Source organism: Poecilia reticulata, chromosome 10 (assembly GCF_904066995.2).
Source record: "Poecilia reticulata chromosome 10, P_reticulata-male-v2, whole genome shotgun sequence".
Taxonomy (NCBI): domain Eukaryota; kingdom Metazoa; phylum Chordata; class Actinopteri; order Cyprinodontiformes; family Poeciliidae; genus Poecilia; species Poecilia reticulata.
Genome location: NC_088839.1, coordinates 31847930 through 31875148, shown reverse-complemented (window position 1 = coordinate 31875148; position 27219 = coordinate 31847930). Strand labels below are relative to the sequence as shown.

The window sequence follows — 27219 nt, the reverse complement described above, 5'->3', positions numbered from 1 at the left end:
ACAGAGAGACCAACTCAAATCCCTGGGGGTCGGTGTCCCAGACATCAAATGGCTAAATGTCCTAAAGTCCTTCAGTCCAACCATCCAATGACCTGAATCTGGTGGGTTTAAGCAGAGACTGAAAAGCTCCATGTCAGCAGCGCTCAGTGACTGGAGTTTGAAAGTCCTGCCATGGACAGCAGGACGACGGCATCAGGATATCACGGCAACCTGAAAGTCCATGAGAAACTGGACTTACATCTGGTTAAAATTGCTGGATGGACTCTGTCCACAATGATTAATGTAAAGAAATAAAAATATGGTCAATTCCATAGACTTCTAAAGATTTCTCAGAAACACTTTACACCATTTAATATATTTATTTCCATTGCTTATGAGAGAACACATCACTGTACAATTTATTTACATTGGTCCTTTTTACATATGTTGTAAAATAAAAATATGCAAACAGGGTTTAAACACTAAAGGCACCTTTTAGCTTCAAAAAATGTATTTTACCTCAAACAAATGTTCCATTTTTCACTGCAGATTAAATCTGTGAGAATCATTGAAAGCATCTCCTTTCCATCTACACAGTGAGGCTTCAAGACAAAGGAACCGCAGCTCTGTGCTCTACAACTGAAGAATATTATAAAAACTTAACTGTGAGTGACCTGAAGCTGAAGAGAAAAGAAAACTCATTTTCTGGTTTCTTTTTGTGGTTCTGGTTAGAAATCCTATTTTCTGCAGTTGACTTCAAGCTCCATTTAAACTTCACTTTGGTTCTGAAGGAGGAGCTTCAAATGAACACTTGTGTAACACAGATGAGTTCTAATACAAAGAGCTCAATTACCCAACATGCACCAGTGATGACAAAGTCACATTTTACCACTTTAATTTTACAAAACTGAACATTTTCCTATTGTAAAATAAATGATTTTTATTGGACCCGAGCAAAACTTAAAACTCAAATTTAGCAAAGTTTCCAATCATTAGAAAGTTGTAATCCATAACCAAAGTATTTTTTTACATTCCCCTTTAACATTTAATTCAAATTGTAAAACAGAAACTGCTACAAAATAAAGTGTCCAAAGAAGTGGTACTTTTTGAATTGCACTCTCTCCACAAACTAAAGCAAAACATTCACCCTGTGGATTAATTTCTCAGTTACATTCATGGAAAGAAACGGCAGAAAACAACACGTGGTAAATGAATCCAGAGTCCTCAGGCAACAAACTTGTTCTTGGTGGTGGAACCGCTCTTGGTGGCCGTATCGGCATGCGACTGGTAGCCAATGATCACTTTTGGTGGGACGCCTAGCCTCTCCTTATAAACTCGCCTAGAAGCACAAACAAGTAGCCAAATATGAGCTGGTGCTGAAAATCTCTGGATATTACTCTAAAATGGCTGAATATCAGGAGTACTGCTGCGGTGCAACAAAAAGCTTCAGGAAATGAATTGAAGCATGAAAAAAAAAAAAAAAACAGAACAAAATTTAAACTGTTTACTGCACAACTACAGGATGTAGTCTACAGCAATGCATTCTGGGTACAGAATAGATATCATTTCCTGCATGGCATCACTGTGGAGAACATGAGGCTCAACAATTTCTGTGAATTTTTGCATTTGTTTAACACCCTGCTTGTTTCTTCACTCAAGTATTGTGATATTCTGTATTCATCTTTTTTTTTGTTGCATACTCACAACTTGCTCAAAGATTCTTGAAAGAAAAAAAACAAAAACAAACATGTATAAAGTAGAGGTGTGCCGATCGATCGGTCACCGATCATAATCGAGCCGATTTTCGTGAAAAGTGCATGATCGGTGATCGGCGATCAATGGCTCTTGTTGCCGATCACCTGCCTCTCATTTCTCAGCCTGCCTGTGCAGCTGGTCTCCTCTTTCCTTCACACTGAGCAAACGCGCAGCAACAAATCCTAAGCAATGTGGAACTATAACGCACTGAGTGAATGGGGAAGTTTGCGTGTTGTGGTGGAAAATTGAAGCAGGTCAAAATGTATCAACACAACGAAGCTAATACGACATATAAACAATGCCATAGCTGACGGAGTTTGGCTACATCGAGGCTCACTGCAGTAAAAAAGACATATGGAGGATCAGATAGCAGGTAAAGCAGCGCACAGCTACAAACACTCACCCGGATTAGCATGACGGTCAGAAAGCTAAACAAATAACCCGCAAGATTATTTAAGTCTTGGAGCTGCGATGCAAGACGCTGGTTCTGCTCTCGCTGTTGAACTGATGCTACGCTACAGGTAGTAATATTTCACAGACGGAGCGCCGCTTCTGCTTCACCTGGTAGTGACTCTCACACCGAACCTCTGTTTAAAGCTGCAGCATCCAACTTAAAAAAATACATTTTACATACGTATTAAAACTTTCGCTGTCCTAACATGAGACAGATAATCTCTGAAAAAATAATCAATCAAAATAAGAGCATAAATATAAACGTCTAGTTGAAGGATTCTTGGAGAATAAAATCTTCACCAATGTCAAACTTTAGTCAACTGAAAGTTTACAAGTAAATTAACGCTTTGGAATTTTTCTTAAATTATTAAATAGCAAGCTAAGACTGCTAAACGTTTTAGAACTTAGCAAAAATGCTAAACAAAAAATGAGTTGCACTATTATAACATTAGCAGAAATATTCCTACCACTGGAAATACTGAAAACCTGAAGACCAAGTGAAACAAGATGGTGGTTTGTGCAGCTCACCCTATGTGTGTGATGGCGTCTTTGTTTTCAAAGTCTGTCGTCCAGATTGCGATTTTATCCCCTTTGGCTCTTACATTAATGACGGCGCCACAAACGTCATCGCTGTGGTCGTCAAACGCTTCACCCACCAGACACAAGAGCTGCAGGAGGACAAAACGGATTTAAACCGTTTCTACCGGAGACCGTCTCAGTATGTGACGTTTTCACAGTATGAAGCATAAAACAAGGGTTTTGTCAACTTAAATCATTATAATTTTGCCTTCAAACATTAGTGATGTGATGTTCCAGATTATATTTCTTCATATTCAACATGACTCAAATCCAACATAAAAGAAAACTAAATATGGTTGTAGTAGAGCTCAGCATACCGTCTCTAACCAGAATCGGTCCAGATCGCTTTTCCGTTGTTGTTTGGACAAAGTTATCAGCCAGCGGCCGCCTCGTCGGTTCCGCTCGTCCTCCCACATGGGTTCAATCCCGTCCTGTGGTCAAATACAGAACGGATCAGACAGGGAACCAGCTCTGTAAAATACTTTAAGGTCATTTGTTATTCTTCATACCTTAATGTAATCCACAGTCAAAAACAAATCAGATGTTTGTGTTAACGTGTCAGAGGTGAGCCTTACCTTAAACAGAGAGTAGTCACAGCCAGACATCAGGTTACTGGACAGCTGGATGTGATTATACAACCTGCCAACAGGAGGCGATATTCTCATCAAATAGACACCTAAACTAAAGGCGCATCAAAAATTTTACTTAGTTCAACTTAATTGAAACCAACATTCTGGATCATTAGAGCGGTGAACTATAAACCGGTTTACTTTGATCACTCTGGCTTAAAGCTTAGAAAATCTGAATACTTTCTGAACCTCTGGCAAATAAAGGATTTTATTTCATGAATGTGGTAACGTCCCTGTTAACTGCACTGAGTGATGCCATGGTGACTGAAGCAGGTATTATTAGCAGTATGGACCAGTTCAAGGTCATGCCATAAAATTGAGTCAGCATTTTCATAAAGCTGCTCAAAAAGAAACATGAAATATTGAGTTTTCCTTCAGAACCTTGCTGCATGTAGACTTTTTCCTTCCACTCAACTACCAATTAATATGCCTTAGATAAAGAACACTGCACAGCCACTTTCTTTAGCAGTTACCTCTTTTGACATACTGTTCTTGTGATTACAATCTCAAGTTCAATTTCTAAAGACACACCAGCCGATAACAACCAGATTATGTAGAGAATGTACATCTGATGCAGAACCTTCTTAACATTCATCTTCAGAGTTTTGAATTGATATGAGAATGAGTCTGGTCTTCTATGAAGCGGTAAATCTACTCACGCCCAGAAGTCTTCGACGGTGTCGAACTTGGAGATGAGCCGGAGGTTGGCCTGCCACGTTTTGCTTTTGTCATTTTTGAAGAACCACAGAGCCCACCTGGGAAAACAAGGAGACCCTCAGAGAGGCACGGCTGGGTGCAATGTTTGGAAACGGCATAAATCTTTATCTGTGCAGCTTTCATGCTGGGCTGAAACGATCCGTCATTACAGGCAAACAGACCTTTATGTCATTAACCTCACAAAGTTGACCTTAAAATGAACATCTTGACAATTTAATAAAAACGTTTTAAAAATGTTTTTTAAACTTATTTGGTAGTAGCGCCATGAAAGAAGAACTTGCCTGTTTTGTAAAGGATGTTTGATGTAACCTTCAGGACTCACAACCTTCTGCAGAGTTTTCTCACAGTTCTCCTTTTCCGAATTAACAGGAACTGAACTCGTCTGTTTGGAGGAAAATAAACACTTTTGAAGAAACAGGAGGAATGGATGGAAAAACTGATGGACAAACAGATGGACACCAGGACAGGAAATCTGGATCTGGAACATAGCTCCCAGACCGGGTTCATCTCATGTCAGCCTCCGTTTCAAATAATAATAAGAAATTCAATATTAAATAAACCCACAGATTTCCGTTTGCCAAAAACTTCTTCTTGCCAGAAGTGACGGGAACCGAGCTTTTAACCCCACATCACCAGGAGCGGAACCAGCTGACGGAAACGTTAACGTCCTACTCCAGTCCGGCTTCTCATTCATTCCAACAGCAACAGTTTGACTCACCGACTCAACTGTTCTAAACGGTCCGAATAAACCTATGATGTGTGGTTCCGAATCAAACGTAACTCCGGTGTAAGTTCTGGTAAAAGCAAGTTCAGCAAGCAGTGATTAAACCGAACAACTCCACTGAAATCATCTTGTTGGATCCGTGACGCTAACTTTATGTGAAGCTAACGAGCTAGCTGGCAGAGTTTGGACCTTTATCTGCTTTTCTGGTTCCCGTTCCGAACCGCCACTAACTTTCCATTCACTGTATGTGTGTTGAGTGGTGGATAAATTCTGTTTCCAGGCCCGCCACAGCCTACCTGGACCGCTTCGGCCAACAACAGGGATGTATGGGACTCACCATTACAGCGGTCGCCATCTTCTGGAGTCAATTTTCTGCTTTTTGGCGTGTGTTAAAATAGTTTCAGGTTGCGCATGCGCACTCAGATTTACAGAAAAAGAAACATGTTCACCCCAAACATATAAAAAAAAATCAATAAAAAAAAGTTATGCATTGAGAAATTATTCTGCATAGTTTATTTGTAAAATATGAAATAACTTAAATAAGATGATGAAAAAAAATACTGTAAATTGTAGAATTTTGCAAAAGTATGTACATACTTATTCACTTCAGTTAAAAAATATTTTGAGGTAAATTAAATGTTGTAACTCAATCTTCAACGAGTTGTAGATGCTGACGGTTCTGAAGAATCCTCTGACTGAAGACACTCTGTTGCTGTGCTAATTAGCAATAGTCCATTAATAAAAAAAAGGGTTTCCTTTCAGAAAATTATAATTGAATTAATTCCTAACCTCATTTGTTAATTTTTCAGTTTAACCTTTCGAGAGAGAGAGAGAGAGAGAGAGAGAGAGAGAGAGAGAGAGAGAGAGAGAGAGAGAGAGAGAGAGAGAGAGAGAGAGAGAGAGAGAGAGAGGAGAGAGAGAGAGAGAGAGAGAGAGAGAGAGAGAGAGAGAGAGAGAGAGAGAGAGAGAGAGAGAGAGAGAGAGAGAGAGAGAGAGAGAGAGAGAGAGAGAGAGAGAGAGAGAGAGAGAGAGAGAGAGAGAGAGAGAGAGAGAGAGAGAGAGAGAGAGAGGAGAGAGAGAGAGAGAGGAGAGAGAGAGAGAGAGAGAGAGGAGAGAGAGAGAGAGAGAGAGGAGAGAGAGAGAGAGAGAGAGAGAGAGAGAGAGAGAGAGAGAGGAGAGAGAGAGAGAGAGAGAGAGAGAGAGAGAGAGAGAGAGAGAGAGAGAGAGAGAGAGACCACAGCCGGCAGAACCAGGAGCAAAAGCTGCTCCAGAGAAAGTCACCTGCCTCCAGACTGAACACTCTGCACTTTTCTGGCATCAGAACAAAGTCCAAATGAGTTTAGTTTTTAAGAGGAAGATGTGATGAAGATCTTCAATCACTCTGAACTTTCAATTTCCTGTTTCACTTTAACAATGAAATGAGATCAATAAGATAAACCTGAAAGCTGCTGCTTCAGTTCCTTCCACATTATTGATGTATAACAATAAGGCACAATTTCTACATTTAATAATATAGGAGCTCCTAATGCATGGTGTGTGTGAGTTTCAGGAAGACTTATCTTTCAGTACTAAATACATTTCATTTCAAGAATAAGCACCAAACTTGTTTTTGTCAAGTCAGAAAATGACCATACATCATTAAAAGACAAATCAGTCAAAAGTAGCAAGTTAAATGTTTTAATAAGATTTTCTAAACAGAGTTCATGATTTAATGGTTTTGCTGTTAGAGCTTCTTCTAAATGCTGTAATTTATATCCAACTACGTGTGGAGAGGCAAGTGCTGGAGCTTGTAATGGGATGGAGCTTCTTTAAGGCCGGATGTGACAAATGTTTTAGGCAGATCACAAAGTCAGAACGCTCCGGATGCTGCAAACAAACAAAAGGCAGAAAAGGCATCAGGATGTAGACAAAGCACAATGCAATAAAACTAACAATATTAAAACTAAAACCACAGCATAATGGTCTGACTGATTTGCATGATAAACAGTTTTCTACCTCTTTCCGGCGTGCATCAGGTCAAAGGCTTCATTGATCTTCTCAAACGGCAGAGTGTGAGTAACAAACTCGTCCACCTTCAGCTTTTTATTCATGTATTCTTCCACCAGTTTAGGAACGCTCTCCACACTCTTCCAGCCTGGAGGAACAACAGCTTCATTGAGGGATAGAGATACAGACTGAAGCCTCATCAGAAAGGTTCAGAAGTGTTCCCCACCTCCGAACGCCGTGCCCCTCCACACTCTGCCCGTCACCAGCTGGAACGGCCTGGTGGAGATCTCCTGTCCCGCTCCGGCCACGCCGATGATGACGCTCTCCCCCCAGCCTTTGTGACACGCCTCCAGAGCAGCTCTCTGAGGAGAGACGGTCATGATGCTGCCATGCATTTATCATCTCATCTCCACCAGTAACAACGTCTCACCATGATTTGCACATTTCCGATGCATTCAAACGAGTAATCCACGCCGCCGTCAGTCATCTCCACCAGAACCTCCTGGATGGGCCTGCTGTGATCCTTCGGGTTCACAAACTCTGTGGCTCCAAACTCTTTGGCCTTCTCAAACTTGTCGGGGTTGATGTCAATACCAATGATTCTGGTTGCTCCTGCAACCTTGCAGCCCATGATGGCAGCCAAGCCGACGGCGCCGAGTCCGAACACAGCACACGTGGAACCGGATTCGACCTGTGAGACAGAGCCAACATTTCTGAGAATTAATGGCTGAAATCATAGGATAATGGTCTGACTAGTCGATTTGTAGGCAGGAAATTCACTTGTTTCGGTTGGTGAAATCTTACACACCACAGATAAAGATCTTCATATTTCTGGGTATTTTGCAACCTGTTGGCTACAGGCCAGCATGAAAACTGGGAATCAAATATGCATAAAGCATTTGTTTTATGAATAATTCTGCAACAAAGTATCAGGGCATTTCATAATTTGTTTATTTTTCTTTTAAATTGAGCTTTTTTTTTAAATTCTTTTCTGTGTTTATATTGTTTACATGCAAAACATCCTTGAGCATCCTAGTAGTAGTAGTAGTAAGATTATAATAGTTTTATTTCCTGATGAACTCACCTTGGCAGTGTTCAGAGCAGCTCCATAACCCGTGGAAATCCCACATCCCAGAAGGCAGACTTTATCCAGCGGAGCTTTCTCATTAACCTTAGCCAGCGAGATGTCGGCCACCACCGTGTACTCAGAGAAGGTGCTGGTCCCCATGAAGTGGAACACCTGCTTCCCTTTGCAGGTGAAGCGTGATGTCTTGTCGGGAAGCAGGCCCTGACCCTGTGTGACTCTGCAGGGTGGAGAAACATGGTGGATGCATGAGGAGACATTCTTACTGATGACTGAGTTTCCATTCGGTTTGTGTTTTTAAATGTCACCTAATTTTCTGGCACAGGTTGGTCTTTGGGTTTTTGCAGAATTTGCATTCACCACACTGAGGCACATATAAAGGGATGACAGTATCACCTGGGAGAGAATAACTCTGAATTAAAAACACAAATAACACAGCCCACCTGTATATTTATGCACCACTTCTTACCTGGTTTGAACTTAGTGACGCCCTCACCAACGCTCTCCACAGTTCCAGCACCTTCATGTCCGAGGATGACAGGGAAAAGTCCCTCTGGGTCACTGCCACTCAGGGTGTAAGCATCGGTGTGACAAACCCCGGTAGCAAGAATCTAGGAGGTTTAGCAGCACATTATGAGCCTTTTACATGTCAAATATCAAATTATTACAGTAGGAAAGATAAATTATTGAGGAGAACTTTATGACTCTTACAGCTTCAGTGTGTGTGTCGTAGAGTAGCAACCGAAATGTTAAGACCATAAAAAATAATACTGTACTTTAATAATTCAAAGAGCAACAAAAACTGAAATAAGAAATATTCTGCTTAAAGAGTAAAAGGTCTTAAAATGCAAACTGCAGTTTTTAGTATAAGAATACTTGATACATGTCAGAATTTGATGCAGCCTGAAGTATCAGCGTATTTTCCAAGGGTTTCCCTGCTGCGTTGTAAAAAGCAGGCGACATTCTGGATCCTGTTTGAGGCGTTCGCAGTGAGTCTGGATCTGGAATATCTGGTTCTGATAGAGGAAGAGGCCGGATCTTCCACTTACACCTTGGAAAATATCCAGAAGCCCAACTTAGAAATTTAATACTTTGTTCTTAGAGAACGTCTGGCAGTAATTTTAGACTTTATAGTGTCAGAAATTATAGTCAGTAATTAATGACAGCAAATCATAAAGTAAATTTATGATTGTTTTAATATTATGAATGTATGCCTTGAATCATAGAAAAAATTTTACAAACGTCTTTTTTGTGAATATTTAAAATTAGATACGAAATTTCTGAGTTTTTTGGCAGTAATTTTCTCCTCATGAACATTTTCCACATTTATCCTGACATCAGAATCCACAAACTGAACAGGTTTGAATGGAAAGCAAAGGGCCTAAAAATGACATCAGAATGTTCATTCAAGAGGGATTGTTACTTTAATATGCACCACTTTAGAAAACTGGGCTAAAATCAGATTAAAATTCACCTTAATGCGAACTTCATGAGCCTTGGGTGGAGCAACCTCCACCTCCTCAATGGAGAGAGGCTTCCCTGCTTCCCAGGCAACAGCTGCCTTGCATTTGATCACCTGCAGGAACAAAAATGGAGAATTAAACATCAACTAGGCGTTGCAACAAGAACAAGTACCTCCTGTTATGCTGTGCATGCCAAAGGTCCCACACTGCAGTCAGTTCCTGTATTTTCCTGCTGAAGCCTCTCGCTGCTGCTGCTGCTTAGTTTAGTTGAATCTCTGCAGTTAACAGCGATGCGTGACGCTCATTTTACCGCCAACAGAGAAATGCTTTAAATGTTTTCATTGCATTACTTTTGTTTAAATCAGAGGAGAGACAGAGTCCACACTTAAGTGGCAGAAGCGGGGGAATCCTGAAAGTACCAGCTGGAACCGACCTGCCAAAGGTCACTGCTGTTCAGTCTGGAGACCCAAATTCTTTGTTGCGATTCATTCAACACGCTTCAGTAAAAACCTCCATCTTGGTTCTCAGAACTTCAAGCTCTAACTAAACATGGACACTTTTAAAGCGTTTACTCTTCTTTCTTCACGCGGAGTAAAAATGCATATGAAATATTTCTGGTTTAGTTTGTGGAAACTTACTTTCCCAGCTGTCTCCATGTTCGTTCCTTCTGCAACGAGGAGGCGGAGGATGCCGAGCAGCCGTAAAGGACTCGACCTCTAAGCCAATCAGAAGTGAGAACGCTCAGCGTGCGTATGACGTCAGCTTGGTTAAAGGAGCGAAAACTGGGTCGAACAAGAAGTTATAAATCATCGCAGCATGTTAATGTGTATTTTACCCAACAAATCTACATACATTTAGACCGTAGACAGAATTTGTTATATGAGTTTAAATTGAAAGCCATCCGTCATTGTACCGTTGCTAAAAAAAATCTCTGGGATTTACAATAGAAAACAAATTAATGGAAATAAAACATAACTTTTTTGCTTTACTTCCTTGTGGTTTTGACTGTGCTTTTTACTCTATATTGGTCGTTTTGAATTGACTTCTGTTGCCTGTTAGTTTCAACATTTCCCATTAAAAATAATCCAACTGTACTTGATGCTCACTGAAGGTTCCAGAAAGTTACATAAAACTGTTTTAAAATAAATGTTCTGCTGAGTCTATTCAACTCTTTATATTCTAATTTTCCATCTACTTGTCATCTCCAGCAGGACCTTTAAACAAACCATTTCCTCCCAAATCATTTTGTCCATGGCAGGTGTTTAAATTACCAATTCATGTGTATAATCAATTGTCACACATTTTGCAGATAATTATCCCAATAATTCAAATCATGCACCTAAATTGTACATTATCTATGAACTGTTTTGTATTCTCTTCTATTTATATCTTACAGGTAAGAAAGAATCCCTGCACTTACGGTTTAAAACCTTCAATATATATATATACGTATATATAAAAATAAAAAAACAGCAGCACACACAGACAGAAAACCTTTTAATCAAGGCCTTTAACAAAAATTCAGTTTAAGAAATATTTCTATTAAAATGTTTCCAGCCAATGCTGAATAAACTTAGATTTCTCTATGTTAGAAAAATCACCACATGAAAGTTTTATGGAAGCATTTCCTAGAATTATATTTTCCCCCCATCAAGACAGAATATGAGACCAAAAGCAAACGGTCCCCTCTGTGTCAGACACAAACACATGAACCTTTTAAATAATGGTAAAAAAATACATATAAATCCATCAGTCATCCAGACAAAAGATGAAACTCATCAGTTAAAGTCCTAATGAGTCTGTGAGGCCAGAATCCAGCAGACTGAAAGCTTCTAGTTGGAGGTTCGATGTGATGTTGACTCCAGGCCAGCAGAGCGCGCTCATCTTCCACCTGAACATCAGAACAAACCATGAGGACACCCAGCGACATTCTGACACAGGATGACAAATATTCTGTACAGAGAGAAGTTCTGACCTCTGAATCCCCGTCCTCCTCCTCCTCCTCCTCTCCCTCTGAAGCCTCCTCCACCTCCTCGGCCTCCTCCAAATCCTCCTCGGCCTCCTCCAAATCCTCCCCTCCCGCCTCTAAAACCGCCTGATAGAAACAAAAACGGGAACTAATCATACGTGGTGGACCTGATTATGTACAAACCCAAGTAGCAGCACCAGCATTCTACATTTGATTGAATGTGACAGACAAGACCGACCTCCACGCCCACCGCCTCTTCCTCCACCCCTGCCCCCTCCTCTTCCGCCCCCCCTCGGAGGCCCCTTTTCTCCTGGAGGTCTTGGCAGGAACCTCTGCAGCGGCAGCAGCTTCATTGGATCGATATAAAACTAAAACCGAAGGGATTTAGAATGAGTTCAGTCTGGAAAAGAATCAATCACAGTCTGGAAATGAGTTTTTACCTTCTGCATTTTCTTGAACGAAGATGCTTTCATGTTTTCAGAGAGCTTTACTGAAAAATACTGCAGGAATCTGTTAAAGAAAGAAACCAATCCTGGATGCAACACATGAAAATCCTCAGAAGTTTCAGAGCCTAAAATCAGGACAACAGAAAGGATACAAAGTCTCGGAGTTGGCCAAATATCTCGTCCACTTTCCCGATCTGCTCTTTGTTTTCCAAGTAGACCGGAGCGTTGAAGTAGGGAACTTTGCTTTCTTCCGTCGTACACTTACACACAATGTCATCTTCACAGGGGTGCATGAACTCCCCCAAAGCTGCAGAGACAAAGTCATTATTACATTACATTAAATTATTAATATCTAAAAACTAGAGACATCTGCACCACACATTCAGCTACTTGCAGCAGCATTTATGTCCTGGGAAATTATTCACATTTTCTATTGTTACAACAACAAAAAGTATTTTACATGACAGACCAAAAGATAATGGTGGATAATTGAGGAATGAAAAGAAAAATTCATGGTTTGCAATATTTAACAAATAAAATCTGAAAAGTGTGGTGTGCCCTTTAATTATTTTGCAGAAATAAAGTTTCTGTGCATCAACAGCTTAGGGTAAATAATAAAGGCTAAAGACCAAATCTATGCAGCAGTGAACAAAACATAACAGTTGAAATAAAAAAAAACCTCCTCAGGTTTTTCTAAATCGCTTCAGAAGAAGTTTCCTAATGTCAAAAACAGCCGAGGTCATTATGCTGCAAGAGAAACTATTTTTTATGTAATTCAATCTTCTCTGGAACTTGTTGTTCCTCAGATCAGACCTAATGAAGTTATTGTGACCGTAATTACAACTGTTGTCAAAACAACAGTTATGACAACATTGTACTATTGTGATGTAGTGAACACTTTGGTATGGCCACTCCAGGTATTTAGAGATCTGTAGAGACATTAGTGAAGTCAGCACACACACGTACAACACGTTTCCACCGGGTTCAAGTTGACATGACAACACCTACACCTGCATCCTCCCCCCACTTCCACTTCAGCACCAACTCAAGGTCAGTCACCTGTTTGTTAGTCTCTACCTGCAGGTTGCCATTCTATCCCTTTTTAGTTCCATTTCAAAACCATTTTATATTATCTTGGAGGAAAATATGGATACTTAAATATGAATACTTAAACATCTCCATAGCTAAAGTAAATTAGTTATGGAGATGGTAATGAAACGGATTAAATCTCAGAGATATTTTATAGAACGTTCCTTTGCAAAAGCTTTGGAAAAAACTACATTAGCATTTATTTTGAATCAGAATCAGCTTTATTGGCCAACTTATGCACAAAATCTGGGAATCTGACTTCAGCTCCACTTTAGGGCATTCAGGTTTACATAGAAAACATCACCTTTCAAAATTTCAAATCTACAGGTGATTAACAATCAAAACCTCAAATAATAGCTGAATTCTGACCCCAAATCCCAGTGGGGTTAAAAAGGAGGCTTTATGGATTAGTTAGCAGTGCTTAACAACTGATGGGGTCATCCAGTACATGTTACTGTGGGATAAGGGCTCTGCTGCCCGAATATTCAGCTGTTAGCATGTCATCACAATCATCAGACTTTCATACAGCAACAGTCTTCAGTTGGTGAAGACTGTTGCTTCAGGTTGTTGCAAAACCCGAAGAGGTTCGTTGCAAGTCTGACTGCTTCCAGAAAATCTTCCCGCTCACAACCTCACCATCCACAACAAGTAACTGGAAATGCGTGGATGATATGAGTTAATTTAAATAAAATCTCTTTGAATTCAATATAAAACCAACCAGAATTAGCCCATAACTTCAGGTTTTAAAACCGTGCCACCTAATCTCCTGTTGCTAGCATCAGAATCAATCAAGAGATCATCTTTCAGAATCAACTGAAAGATCTCTTGTCTCCTCAAAGATCTGCTACCTCCGCTGGTTGAACTGAACTTACCCACAACTCGCTCCGGAGGACCGAAGTCCTGCTGTCTGTTGAAGCCGCCTCTTCCACCACCTCGGCCGAATCCTCCACCGCCTCTGAAGCCCCCACCTCGGTTAAAACCTCCACCTCCTCTGTTAAAACCCCCACCACGTCCACCTCCGCCTCTGAACGACATTTTCCTTCAGATGTCTGAAATAGAAAGAAATGAGAAGCAAAGTAAAACACAATGGAAGTTGAACTAAGTAGCATCAACACATGCATCTCAAAGAGCTAACGGTATTAGCTCCTGCTAACTAGTTAGCTTCCTCGAGCACACTCACTAAACAACATTATTAAACTACAAAACATGTTATAGCATCACTTAAGATAGAAAAACGAAATATCTAAAACATATTTATTAGAATACATACTTGAATTACTAGCTGAGCGCTCTACCGACTCCAATCGCCATGCGACAACACGTGTGACAAGAGGCTGCCGTAAACATAACCAAGTGTAACGGAAAGTGTCGTAAACTTCCTGGGCGTCATCTTTAAAGGAACAAACACATTTTTTTCTCTCTCTTGTGACAGCTGCTGCTGCTGCCGCTGGTTAAGTGCTTGTTTTCCAACAGTTTATTTTCTAATATTTGTTCACTTCCAGACTTACTTTCACTTAATAATGGCAACAACAGGACAGGTAAGAAGGCACAATTTTGTCTTTCTTTTCTTTCAACAATAAATACATAAATGAATTACCGACACTGATGCTGAAGTTCACACCCGATTCGCGACTTCCTATTTATTTCACATGATCGACGCATCTAGACGAGTGCAGCATGGCGATATAAATCAAGTAGAGCCTAGGAACTTTCAAAAATAATCTGAAAATATTCGATCATTTCACTTTCATAGTTAGCATTAGTGATAGTGAGATGAAGCTTCATGAAACAATAAAGCTTTTCATCCATATGATGTCAAAAATATTGGCCCGGATGAGGCAAAACATTAAGGCTTTACTATTTATTATTCACTATTAATTATTCAATAAAGTGGATACTAAATGTAAAACAGGCATATGGTTTATAATGATGCAGGGGAAGGAAGGATGTCTTGCAGCCATAGGCGTAGGAAGCGGGTGGGCGGGCGGGGGACATTTCCCCACCCCCAATATTAGAGACAGTCACATTCATCCCCAATAATTTCACCGCAGTTGCGAAGAATTTTAAAATCTTCCACTCGCGTACTTTTATTTTGAAGGTGCACAACAGCGCATTCAGCAGAGCGCTGCTCGTTTATAACATCTTGTTGTGAGTTTTCTTTCATATATAGAACTACATCTTTTTGGTTAAGCCGTTTTAATTCAGGGATAGTCGCATATACAAAATTTTACTCCTAACTTTGTTTAAAAGTTAGCTAGTCTAGTCACAATGATTTAGAATGAGACTGAAAAAGCAGCGAAATTAGCCTTTTTATTATTTAAAGTGAGCAACACCTGATCATACTCGACCACATAACATGTATTTATATTATATTATATTATATTATATTATATTATATTATATTATATTATATTATATTATATTATATTATATTATATTATATTATATTATATTATATAAGATATTTAGGAGAACAGCAGTGCTAGAATGATGTTGAAGAAAGGTGAAGAAGCTCTGGTGAGATCTTCATTGAGTTTATTGAAATATGTATTAACTGTTTTTAATTTTTAAATAAACTATTTTATTATGAGAGGAGCAGGTCAGGGAAGACATAGGAGAGCCAGGTGGAGTTTCAGAGTGTGAAGATATAAAAAGTATATTAATGTCAATAAAACCAGATAGGAGAACAGGTGAAGACTGATGTCAGGTTGATTTCTTTCAATGTTTCAATATTGTTTTCATTATTCCCACACTATAAGGATAATAGTAAGGAGACAATAAGAAAAGTGCTTGAGGAGAGGTTTAAAAATAAATTTGTGAAAATTTTTGCTACACAGTAAATAGAGTTGAGATGTATAATAATGTATACATCTGAAAATTAAGTTGTTTAAATTCTCATTCTGTATGATAAAAACATAGTTTTTATATTTAGTTCACATTCTGACATTACTGTCTGTTGTAAATCCGTGAATCCATGCAGGAACATCAGGCTGCAGAGAGTCAGAGGGAGGCAGAGACAGAAACACATATCCGTAGATATTTTAGTTAAATGTTTGTGGCTGAAAATGACAGGAAAAAAAACATTTAGTCTTTTTGCTTCAGTGTTTTTATGGATCATGTTTGGTAAGTTACTGAACTCAGGGCTGTAAAGTGAGACTGAGTTAACAGTGAGGAGCTAAAGGTCTGTTAGACGTGAAAAGTATCATTTTTATTTATCTTGTAGATCAAACTGTTGCACTGATGTAGAGAGTTGTTCAAGAAGAACAAAACTTGTTTTTTAGATTTTATTTTTGTTGGTCAAACTGCTGTATTGAGTTTAAAACTGCTGAGTCCTATTTTATGAGCTGTTTTCTACTTTGGTTTTAGGAAGAGGTAGAACCAGTTCAATTACCAGTCAATTTATATCAATGCATTTTGACCAATAATCAAATGTCTTGACCAATAAGATATATCAGAATCTGGTAGCCTGTCTGTGCTACCAGAGTATTTAGCTTGCTAGTTGTGAGGCAAATGCTAAAGTGAGTGTTCATCCTGGAATAACGGTCATTATACTGTGCATAACTTTAATCTGATTATTAGATTGTAAATAGTAACATGTTAGATTACTTGTTACTGAAAACAAGGGTCAGATTAGAGTAACGCATTACTGATGTGTTGATGGCACAATAGTTTAACATTTCTGCTTAAGCTATTTACTGATCTGTCAGGTTTCCGATATGCGCCCCCTTCCCCCCATGACAGACTCGTTCCTACGCCCTTGGCTGCAGCAGTCATACAAATCTGTATCAGATTCTGTACAGCCACAGTCTTCAGATCTGAGTTACCACATTTAATTTTCCTTTAGGAAAGTATTTTTAAATTAAATTAAATAACAGTTTCTACTGTGAAGCTGCTGAGCCCAGTTTTGAAAAATAAAGTATTATGTTTTCTAATTGTTAATTGAGTTTTTACAGAAAATTGATATTTTGCTATTTTTCTGCTAAACTTATTCAGGCCATGTTTGATCTTCTTAAAAATATATATTTTTATTGCACCTGTTCTGTGTTGGTCCAAAAGAGATTCTTGTAATTAATAGGGTTTCTACTGTAAAACATAGGCTGCATTTAACAATAATGCAGTCTATGTTTGATTTCTTCCTTTGTAGTTGGGCTGACCCTAAAAATCTCTTTCTGGGTAATCTAATCTTTTAAGATTTTGAACTAGAGGTTTAAAAACTGTGAAACATTTCTGTACTGATATGAACTTCATCAACTGCCAGTCGTTATAGCTTCAGGATGTGGCAAGGAAATTCACTTAGCATGTTTCGTTTTTTCCAGGTAATCAGATGCATGGCAGCTGTTGCTTGGGAGCCCAGGAAGCCTCTTTCTATTGAAGAAGTGGATGTTGCCCCTCCTAAGGCTCATGAAGTCCGGATCAAGGTACACACACTGCACACACACATTTGAATTAGTTTCTGATGCAGTTTTAGGGGTTTTCATGCTGACTTTGATGTATGTTATTAAAATACTAGGTAACACTTTATTTGAAGGGTTGTGCATAAGACTGATATGACACAGTCAAAAACATGACGTAACACCCGTCATGAACGTAAAGAAGTCTTTATGAATGTTTATGACTGTTGTCATGAAGTGTCGTTTGTTAAATAATGACACTTTTAATGCAAAGTTGCTCTAAAATTGAAAGTCCATTAAAAATGACAACTTTGCATTAAATTATCGTAATTTACAAAATCATGCAAAGTTGGCACTTTTAATGGACTTTTAATGCAACTTTTAGAGCAACTTTGCATTAAAAGTGTCATTATTTACCGAATGAAACGTCATGACAACTGTCATAAACATTCATAAAGACTTCTTTATGTTCGTGACTGGTGTTATGTCATGTTTATGTCAGTCTTACGCACAACCCTTCAAATAAAGTGTTACCAAATATTATCTTAAAGTTATGCAAAAACATATCTGAAAGATAAAACTTGTTACTGACTCAGCTTGATAACCCTGCCTGGAAAAACATCAGCTTCCTCTTTCTGAAACTGATCAGTTGTTTCAATGTTTTGTTTCTGTAGGTTGTTGCCTCAGGCGTGTGCCACACAGACTGGGAATACCTGTATGAGGCCGGAAGAGGAATGAGCCTCCGACCTTTCCCTGTGGTTCTGGGACATGAAGCAGCAGGTGTAGTGGAGAGTGTTGGCCCAGATGTAACCAAGTTTGCACCGGGTAATTTTCACAGTAAAACACACAAGTATCAGAGTCAGATTTTGGTTTTACTTCATCTTTGTTGCCCTTTTTTGCCCATGAAACATGCTAAGTTTGGTTTTACTTCATCTTTTTTGCCCATTGTATCCTCTTTTAATGCTTGTGCTTTCATTTTGTTGTCAGGGGATAAAGTCATTCCTCTTTTTCTTCCGTTTTGTGAAGAGTGTGACCAGTGTAAATGTGAGAAAACAAACCTCTGCAAGAAGAACTGGTGATTTCTGAGTCACACACACAGTCGCATGCATGGTGTTTCCCCCACAGACTTTATTTACGCTCTGATCTTCATGTCACTTACAGGGAAAACACACAAGCGGGTGTTTTGGCTGACGGGACGAGCAGAATATCTTGCAGAGGTCAGCAGGTCTACCAGTTCCTGGGTGTCAGCTCCTTCTGTCAGTACACGGTGGTTCCCGACACGTCTCTGGCGAAGATAAACCCCAAGGCTCCACTGGAAAAAGTCTGCCTGCTGGGCTGCGGCGTCTCCACTGGTTACGGTGCGGCTGTTAAAACCGGGAAGGTGAGAGGACCGAAACTACCTGGTGTAGGTCAAGTTAAAGCTAATTGGTCACCGACCGACCGACCGACCGACCGCCTGCCTGCCTGCCTGCCTGCCTGCCTGCCTGCCTGCCTGCCTGCCTGCCTGCCTTCCTTCTTCCAAATTACATTTGCTTGTATAACATTAATCATGACTGATTTTGAAGTCCAGCCCCAAGCAGTACAGCAATGTGACCTATGTGATAATATCATTACATGTGTTTTTGAGCTGCTTACATTTCTTATCAAACAGGAAGAGGTTATTTTAGTCTTGAAGTCTGAGACATTTTCTTGACATGAGCATCAAACTGAGTCTCAGATAACCCCAAATATTTCAGTATAGATCAACCAATTTCCTCTGGATTCACCTTTGTTTAAAACTCTTTCTTCAACGTGTTTTAAAACACATTGAAGATTTGCAATTTGACATTAAGCAGCCAACTGCTGAGTTAATAATTCTGCAGCCTGATAAGCAGTAGCTGCAGTTGCATAAATTACTGCATCATCTGCATACAGTGAGCAGAAAAGCAGAGGCCACAGCATCGACCCTTGTGGTGCACCTACATCACATTCCAAATGTTATCAATGCAAAAATGTAGTTTATTTGAACACATTTCTGTCTAGAAACACGAGATGATTCGAACCAGTTTTGATCCTTGTTGAGAAATGTGATTGTTGAACAACTTTACCTCCATCCAGATGATTTTTAATGGCTTCTGTAAAGTTACATATGGTCATTTCTGTTGAGTATTTTGATCCAAATTATTGTCCAATATCTTATTGTTTCTTTAAAGAAGTTAATTTACCTTTTCATCCATCTTTGCATTTCCATCCAGGTTGAGGAAGGTTCCTGCTGTGCCGTGTTCGGACTCGGAGCGGTGGGTCTGGCTGCCGTTATGGGCTGCCAGGCGGCCAAGGCCAGAAGGATCATCGCGGTCGACATCAACCCTGACAAGTTCCAGAAAGCCAGAGAGTTTGGAGCGACAGAGTGTATCAACCCCAGAGATTATGGAAACAAGCCCATCCAGGAGATTCTGGTGGAGAAGACCAACGGGGGGGTGGACTATGCTCTAGAGTGTGTTGGCAGTCCAGTCACCATGGTGGATGGCATTTCTTTTTCTAAATGAGAACACTTAAGATTTAAGGTTGAAGTTTTCCATGTAGTTTCTGAAAGACTGGGCTTGTTTGGCTGTTTCTAGAGCGCTGCACTGGAGTCCACAAGAGACGGCTGCGGGACATGCGTCATTGCTGGGTGGACAGAGACGGAGTCGATGAGCGTCAAGGTTATAAAGATCCTGATGGGGCGCACCCTGAAGGGGACTTACTTTGGAGGTCAGTTGAAAACATCCCAGCCTCATTTTAGGTTTTTTTTCCTAGGGGTGTGAATACTTTTGGAAACTGACCTAAATAAACTTGATGTTTTGTTGTGAAGGTTGGAAGAGTGCGAAGGACGTTCCTCAGCTGGTGGAGGATTACATGCAGAAGAAGCTGAAGCTGGATGAATTTATCAGCCATAACCTCCCGCTGGCTCAGATCAACAACGCCTTCGACCTGCTGAGAAACGGTCAAAGGTGAGAAGCTGTTCAGTTTTCACTCCATTTGCGGTCGTTTCCTCTGTTTAGGTAGCTGCAGAGCAGAGCTAGACTTAAATCACTGAGCAGATCTCACAACATCTTTACTTCCTGTTCAGTGCTTTTCTGAAACATGCTCAGTTTAATGAGTTTAAAACTCATTAAAGTCTTTTTTTTTCTTTTAATGCACCATGTAGTTTATTTTTAATAACTGCAGTCATGTATTTTCTTCTATAGAAGGAAACCTTGAGTTATCCTCATCATTCTTCCTGTTTTTATTTGTTTAGTATCCGAACAGTCATCAGTCTGGACGACTTCTGAAAGAAGGATACAGCAGAAATGAGTCCACCTTGAAGAAATCCCTTGTTTTAGCATCAAGTTACCATAAATCCCACTAGATGGCAGTGTTGTATCATAGAAAAAACTTGAACATTTGTCCCTATAATCACATTTCCATTTATGAAGTTTCTTTTATTTTATGTTTTCCCTACAGTTTATTAAAGTCTAGATGTAAACACCAAGCTCTAATGTCTCTCATTTAAAGAAAGAAATTCCTAATTCTGCAGCATCTGCAGCAGCGTCAGGGTATATTCTCTATACATCTGTAACAGTTGGCAGCTACAGTGACCCTGAAGTTGCTTTACACCAACTTGGACAGGAAGCTGGGATAGAAGCTGTGGGAACCAAAAGGCCGAATCCGTCCTCAGCTGTGAGGAACGGCGGCTTCATGTGGTCAGGCTGACCAGATTTCGTCCTTGGTAATATTATATATATTGAGCGGTTAGGAAAACAGTTGTGGGCTGTCAGGACTGAAGACAAAAGGTTGTTTGGGGAATGCTTTACAGGGAAGAACCAAAATGGCTGTCGAAAGAATTTGTTTTATTGAAGGTCTGTTCGGATCAAATGAATGCACTTGGCAGCTAAAATGATTTTCCAAACCTTCTTTTTATAAAATGGAAAATAAATTTCTTCCCTTCATCTTTGGTTTCTCTGCTGGTGCCATTAATCACAGACTGCAGTAGATGACCTGGTTTTACCTTAAAATGCAAAGCTAAGGCAAACTTTTAGGAACTGGAGAGCAGAAGCATGGAGATCCCGAATCAGAGGAAGGAAAAGCGAGACGAGTCCAGACAGGTGTTGGAGCGACGGGGAACCATCGTGTTGGACATGCTCACGGATTTCTGCTGCTTTTTCCCATCCATGTGACTGAACCACTGACTCTTTTATGGGAAAAAATATCCAAAAGGAAAATCCACGAGTCCTGCTTGTTGTTTTTAATCCATGCATCTGAATTGTCACAACCGTTCTTCAGACTCAGACGCAACGTCTCTGCAACTTTTTCCACATATTTCCAATGAAACAGAAACAGGGAAAACTTGACATTTAGAATTCATGTTTGCATATTTCTACACTTTATTTTTATTAAGAAATGAGAATATTTATCAATAACAGTGTTAGATTGAATAAATAAAAGTGTGTTTGGTTGAAAAAGGTCAGAGGCGTTGCCTTGTATTTCACAACATCTAGATTTCAATAAAGTTGTTTTATTAATCAGTCTGTGTGTGAAATCTGAAATCTTAAAAAAAAGCATTAATTTAGCTGAAATTTGCTACTATTGAGATGAATGCCACAGAAATAATATTCAAAACTGAAATATTTGTTCTCATTACAACCATAAACTGATATTTACACAAGTAATCTATAGACACTATTTTATTGGTATTTTGTGGAATGGAGCAACACAAAGTATTGCAAAATTGTGAAGTGATTGGAGAAAACAGCATTTTGACAAATAAAAATGCAAATATATGGATTCATCATCAGAAGTGGAGACTTTTTAGGATGAACTTTCACTTGAGGTTCAGCTGCATGCAGCATGGGTTCATGCGTTCATGCATGCTGCATGCGTTCATGTATGCGTTCATGCATGCAGCATGCGTTCATGCATTCATTCAGCTGCAGCTGGTTGTCTTTGTTTCTATCAGCTGTAATCATCTACAGACTGAAACATTTCACTTTCTTCTTTCCAAAACAGCTCAAGCTCCATCAGATGGAGATTATATGAGACTAGTCTTGCCACAGCTCCCCAGTTAAATTTAAGTCTGGACTTTGACTAGGCCATTTTCACCCAGGAATTTGCTTTGCTCTAAACCATCCCATAATAAATCTCACTATATGTTCACAGTGTTTGTCCTGCTGGAAGCTGAACCTCCACTTCAGTCTCAGGTCTTCTGAAGCCTGTAACTGGTTTTCTTCCAGGATTCATCCCCACAGCATAATGCTGCCATCACTATGTTCCGCTATGGGAATGCTTTGTCCACTGTGAAGTTGGGGGAGGTTAAAACTTAAAACTTGATTTATTTCAACAGGCTTCAGGTTTTTATTAAGAATAAATATCCATCATCTTCTTCTCCCTTACCCTGTGTTGGCTTATCACATAACATTTTAATTAAATTAATTAAATTTGCAGTTGAAACCTGGAACATTGTAAAACAAAAACATTCCAGAGGTTTAGACTTATTTTTTGTTTCTAGTGGGGAATAAAATGACATAAGAGGAGAAAGAATTTGGAAACTGCATTTTATTGACTTGAACATTATTTTTTGGTTCAATATTGAATGGAAAATCTGTGTAGGCAATACAGTAACCAAACCCTTTGCTTTTCCGCTTTTTGTATGTTTCCACTGGTATTTTAAGCTTTATGTCCTTGGGGTTGAAAGGCCTCCATTCCATCACCCTAATCTTTAGCTCCCTGCTCAGATTCTCCATCAGATTCAAGTCTGGACTCGGATTCAGCTGCTACTTCCAGTCAGAAGAAAGACGTAGGTCAAATTAAGAGATTACTTCAAACTTAAACCTCCCAGCGGTGTGAATCATTTGGGCTTAACTGTGTGGATATTTTCTCAATGTACAGTAGCTGCAAACCTGCTTTTTAATCTGGAATTAGTGTCATCCTGATTCAATTTAGTTCTACATGAAATTTAATTTCAAAGTGGTTTCTCTGCAGCAGAAACCCAAGAAGGAAGTATCGTGAGTTTTAAACGAACAACAAATTTATATTTGAGAAGCTTTATGGGATGTTAGCTCAGCTTCAACGTTCTGGCTCTTCCTCAGTAACACCAACCACCAAACAAGCATGGAGAGGGACAGGTGTATTTGCTGGAGAGTAATATTAACATTGGATTTTCCTCTGTAATGGTTTCAACCAAGAACTATTTTTAAGATTTTTTTATGAGTATGTGACATAAATGTTTTCAGTCTTCTCTCCTGCAGATCAACATCACAGCAAGAAAATTAGTCTGAACTGTAGCATCTATCTATCAGAGTTTACATGATGAGTCGATTTACTCACAACCGTTTAAACAGAGCTGTAGTTGTAGTAAAAATGTTTTTTTTCCTCGTTAAATGTTATTATAGAGGTCATGTTTGGTTGCACTATAGTTTTACAATCTTCCACTGTGGCAGAATTTCTTGAAAAAATATGATTAATTCTTAAAAACTAGAAAGCAAAAGGTTTCAGCTGCAGGTCAAACGTCTGTAATAGTTTTTTTAGGGCCAGCCCAAAGCACAAGCAAACTAAGCGGCTGTGCAGGGTTTAGCTGGTCACACAGAATATGGATTTTAAAACTGTAAGTGAACATTTCTATTGATCAAGAGTTAACATTTAAATTTGCACTGAATGATTCTGGGTGTTAAATTAAAAAGATGTTAAAAATGTTAATTAAATTATAATTCTAAATATTTTCCAGGATTTAAAAGAACTGAAAAATGTTCTGGTTGCATTCATACAGAAGAACATCTACATGGTTACTACCAGTAAGGTTAAAAGTCATAATTTGACATCATCAGTTTAATAATTTTTGCTGCATTTATCAGGGTGGATGCAACTTTTCATGTCAATAATGTCTGTAAATACAGTAATTGATAATTTTGTGTGGGTTAAATGACCTTTTGGTCTTTATTGATCTGTTGGCAACACTGCAAAGTAATACATTCAGTGATCATTACTTTGTTAAATAAATGATTCCATTTAGATTTGTGTGAAATAAGCTGAGGAGGAAGTTCATTGCATTGATGCAGCTTGTAGCTCCACAGCCCACTTAAGTCACCAGAAGCTGCCCATGTGAAGCCCCCGTTTTAGCAGTAAATCCAGGCCATTATACGCCTAATGCCAGGCAATGGCTGTGACATCCCTGGTCTTTCATTGACACAGATTTAGCTTACTTGTCAGAGGAATATACTTAACTTGATTTGAAAATGGCACAACAGTGAACTAACTCAGCGTTTGGGAAGAACAGCTGTTGCAGCTGAAGCTTTAGCTCACTGCAGGGGCTTTCATGAAGAAGAAAGATTAGAAAACGGCCCACTGACTCGATAAACATTCATCGCAGTTTCTCCTTCAACTGGATATGAATATTCTTCTTTAGATTCCTCCAAACTCTTCCTCTTTTTTGCTAATTCATAACCTTCATCCCATATAAATACTATATCACGCTTTCCTCAATGAGCCGTGTCAGATCACGTTTCATGTTTTGCAAGCTGTCAGTCATGACTGCGCTTTCTAGATGAATTGCAACAGAAATAGACAACAAAAAGCAGGATTACGTAGACCACACATAGCTATTACAGCAGAGACAGACAAACACGCGCTCACATGGAGGGATTCATGCGTGACAGCTCTAAGCTTTTGTTGTCTTTTGTCTGACAGTAGCAGTAAGGTAGTAATTGAGAGATTAGCTGGAAGGTGCTATCATGACACTCCCTTGTTTTGTCTCTCCCACTCTGGTCAAACAGCTCATCAGCAGCAGGCCTGGGAAGAAGCCATGTGACTTATTTTAGGTCTTTTGAGTCGTCCTTGAATGACTTGGTACAGAAATGTTCTCTGTATAGAAAAGTATAACTAAAACCTTTTCAAAGCAAACATCCCGTCTGGGTTTCTACACGACAGGAATGCACAATCAGATCACCATGTTATGCCCACGCTCTCTTGCAGTAAACGAACCTAGTTTGTCTTAAATAATTACCACCTGTGGGACCTGCATGGGGCTTTTCAGTGACAGGCGTGGATATAAATGTCACATCCAAATCCCTTCTGCAAGTTTTTGCATTTCTTTTACCTTTGTGTGTTAACTTTGAGTCAACAAAACATCTCCAGTTGGTTTGTGGTGGAGATAGAGGGGGAGACTTTTCTCATACCCTCGGTGGCTTTTCCCAAATCCCTGAAAACGGCACAAGCATGAGGAAAATTCTGGGAGATTTAGTTTCCCTCGACGTCTGCACAGTTTACCCGCAAAGGTCTGAGAGCATTCCTGGGAATACGTACAGCTGTTTTCTTTCTTTAATGATTTTTTTTTACAAATACAAAAATATTAAAGCCTCTTTAACTTTTTGTGCATTTTGTCAGGTTAGTTTAACAAACTACAGACCATAAAGTGATTTTGTCTCCACCATTTTTATTCTGACATTTTGACCCATTTCTTTTAAAAACAGTTCCAAATCAGTCAAATTGGATGGAGACTTTATAGTTTTCATACAAATGCAGCTGACACTTTTCAGATCTTTATCTGAAAATAATAATGATTCCTTTCATCTTGTTATAATGATTGAAGTGTATACGTGAATTAAAGTGATTGTTTGGAATCAGTTTCGGCTGAACGGCTCTTTACGGCCTACTTAACTTCTCTCTTTAGTTTTCTCTTACATTTCTCTCTTCCCGATGCGTCCCAGATCATTTAAGTGTTGCTTCAAAAGGCTTTCAAGGTTGTGGGAAGGCAAGGAACATCAAAATGAGTGTGTGGCGAGTCGCAGTTACCTTGTTAGACAACCGCCATAAAATAAATCATTCTGTTTTTCTCCCTCTGCTCACAATAACTCACTGTTTTCCAAAGATGAGGCTTCCAAATCAATGTTCCTTGGCTCGCTGCCTGGCCACAAAGGGATTGGGTCGAGCCCAAAAAACACACTCCGAACTGAACACAGCTGACTGAACACTTTTCTTTGGGTAGTAATTGTGGTGAACAGTAAAGAAAACCTGAAATGATCCATTATAGGTGCGTCGCTCCATTACTCATTCCAAAGCATTGCAGTTTTAATAATAAATGTGCAGAAACTCAGTTTGTAAAACTGAATTGATGTTGCAGGAGTTCCAGGACTAAAAGCTAAAAAAATGATTCATTGAATCATTTTTAATCTCTTTTTGAAGGTTGAATAGCTTGCCATCATCACACTCAAACTTCAAGATCATTTTTGAGCAGATTGTCATTTTTTCTTGCAGTTTTTAGTTATGATATTGATTAATAACAATTCCACTGAAAGGTTCATACGTGGGCATGAACACAATTTTCTTTTTAGGCTTTTGATGAAACATTCATTGTACAACAACAAACATTTTCAATGATTTATACAATGAAGTTTGAAATTCTTCCACATGAGGTCAAATACTGCAGCTATTTAACAGAAATACGTTTTTCTTCCTTTTGGATGAAACAGATTAAACATGTAACAGAAGAGGCAGCTGGAATCAAACTCACAACTTTCTTCAATTCAGTTCAACTCAAATCAAAAATACTTTGTTTATCCCAGAGGAAAATTAAATGTTTGTCATGACTTATATCATCCAAGCATCTTCAAAGAGTGGATGCTGTGAACAGGAAGGATCTCCAGTAGCAGTCAGTCTTGCAGACAGTCTGAAGACCTCTGACCAAAGACTGTGTGACGCTCTCTGTCATGACATGCTAACAGCTCAGTTTCTGGACAGCAGAGACGATGTTTTACAGTACCATGTTCTGGATGACATCATTAGTTGCTGGTAAGCTGCTAATCCACCTGGTTTGCTTTTGCTGCACCCCTTTAAATCTCTGTCTGTTTGTACAGGTATAAAGCCGACAGAGAGACGTTGGAGACTCTGCAGACATCTGGGAATAAAAGTGATTAAGTCACTTCAGAGTTGTTGTCATACTTAGACAGCCCAGTGAACCAGATGTACT

General features: G+C 39.3%; 4 protein-coding genes across 5 annotated transcripts; 1 reads left to right on the top strand and 3 right to left on the bottom strand.

The window, feature by feature from the left end:
• Positions 1 to 339: 339 nt before the first annotated feature.
• On the bottom strand, positions 340 to 5272 carry eif4ea (eukaryotic translation initiation factor 4ea). Its single transcript, XM_008421030.2, has 7 exons — positions 5174 to 5272; positions 4394 to 4494; positions 4055 to 4150; positions 3342 to 3405; positions 3084 to 3197; positions 2716 to 2855; positions 340 to 1318 (listed from the first exon to the last, which is right to left on the bottom strand). Exons 1-7 carry the CDS (start codon positions 5189 to 5191, stop codon positions 1204 to 1206), a joined length of 648 nt encoding a protein of 215 aa, XP_008419252.1. The 5' UTR covers positions 5192 to 5272; the 3' UTR covers positions 340 to 1203.
• A 1225-nt stretch (positions 5273 to 6497) lies between these two features.
• On the bottom strand, positions 6498 to 10163 carry LOC103471823 (alcohol dehydrogenase class-3). Of its 2 annotated transcripts, XM_008421031.3 has the most exons (9): positions 10008 to 10163; positions 9381 to 9482; positions 8376 to 8517; positions 8215 to 8302; positions 7907 to 8126; positions 7253 to 7513; positions 7049 to 7184; positions 6832 to 6970; positions 6498 to 6702 (listed from the first exon to the last, which is right to left on the bottom strand). In XM_008421031.3, the coding sequence occupies exons 1-9, from the start codon at positions 10023 to 10025 to the stop codon at positions 6678 to 6680; spliced, it is 1131 nt and encodes a 376-aa protein (XP_008419253.1). In that variant the 5' UTR covers positions 10026 to 10163; the 3' UTR covers positions 6498 to 6677. The 2 variants fall into 2 exon arrangements, with proteins under 2 accessions (XP_008419253.1, XP_017162744.1); XM_017307255.1 differs by lacking the exon at positions 10008 to 10163 and having other exon boundaries at positions 9381 to 9527.
• Positions 10164 to 10853: 690 nt separating this feature from the next.
• Positions 10854 to 14266, bottom strand: gar1 (GAR1 homolog, ribonucleoprotein). The gene is made up of 7 exons (XM_008421032.2): positions 14144 to 14266; positions 13746 to 13922; positions 11937 to 12091; positions 11779 to 11838; positions 11577 to 11706; positions 11345 to 11464; positions 10854 to 11260 (listed from the first exon to the last, which is right to left on the bottom strand). Exons 2-7 carry the CDS (start codon positions 13906 to 13908, stop codon positions 11250 to 11252), a joined length of 639 nt encoding a protein of 212 aa, XP_008419254.1. The 5' UTR covers positions 13909 to 13922; positions 14144 to 14266; the 3' UTR covers positions 10854 to 11249.
• On the top strand, positions 14259 to 20754 carry LOC103471825 (alcohol dehydrogenase class-3-like). Its single transcript, XM_008421033.3, has 9 exons — positions 14259 to 14411; positions 17190 to 17291; positions 17939 to 18089; positions 18252 to 18339; positions 18426 to 18645; positions 19499 to 19762; positions 19862 to 19994; positions 20095 to 20233; positions 20521 to 20754. Exons 1-9 carry the CDS (start codon positions 14394 to 14396, stop codon positions 20552 to 20554), a joined length of 1149 nt encoding a protein of 382 aa, XP_008419255.1. The 5' UTR covers positions 14259 to 14393; the 3' UTR covers positions 20555 to 20754.
• The last annotated feature ends 6465 nt before the right edge of the window (positions 20755 to 27219 follow it).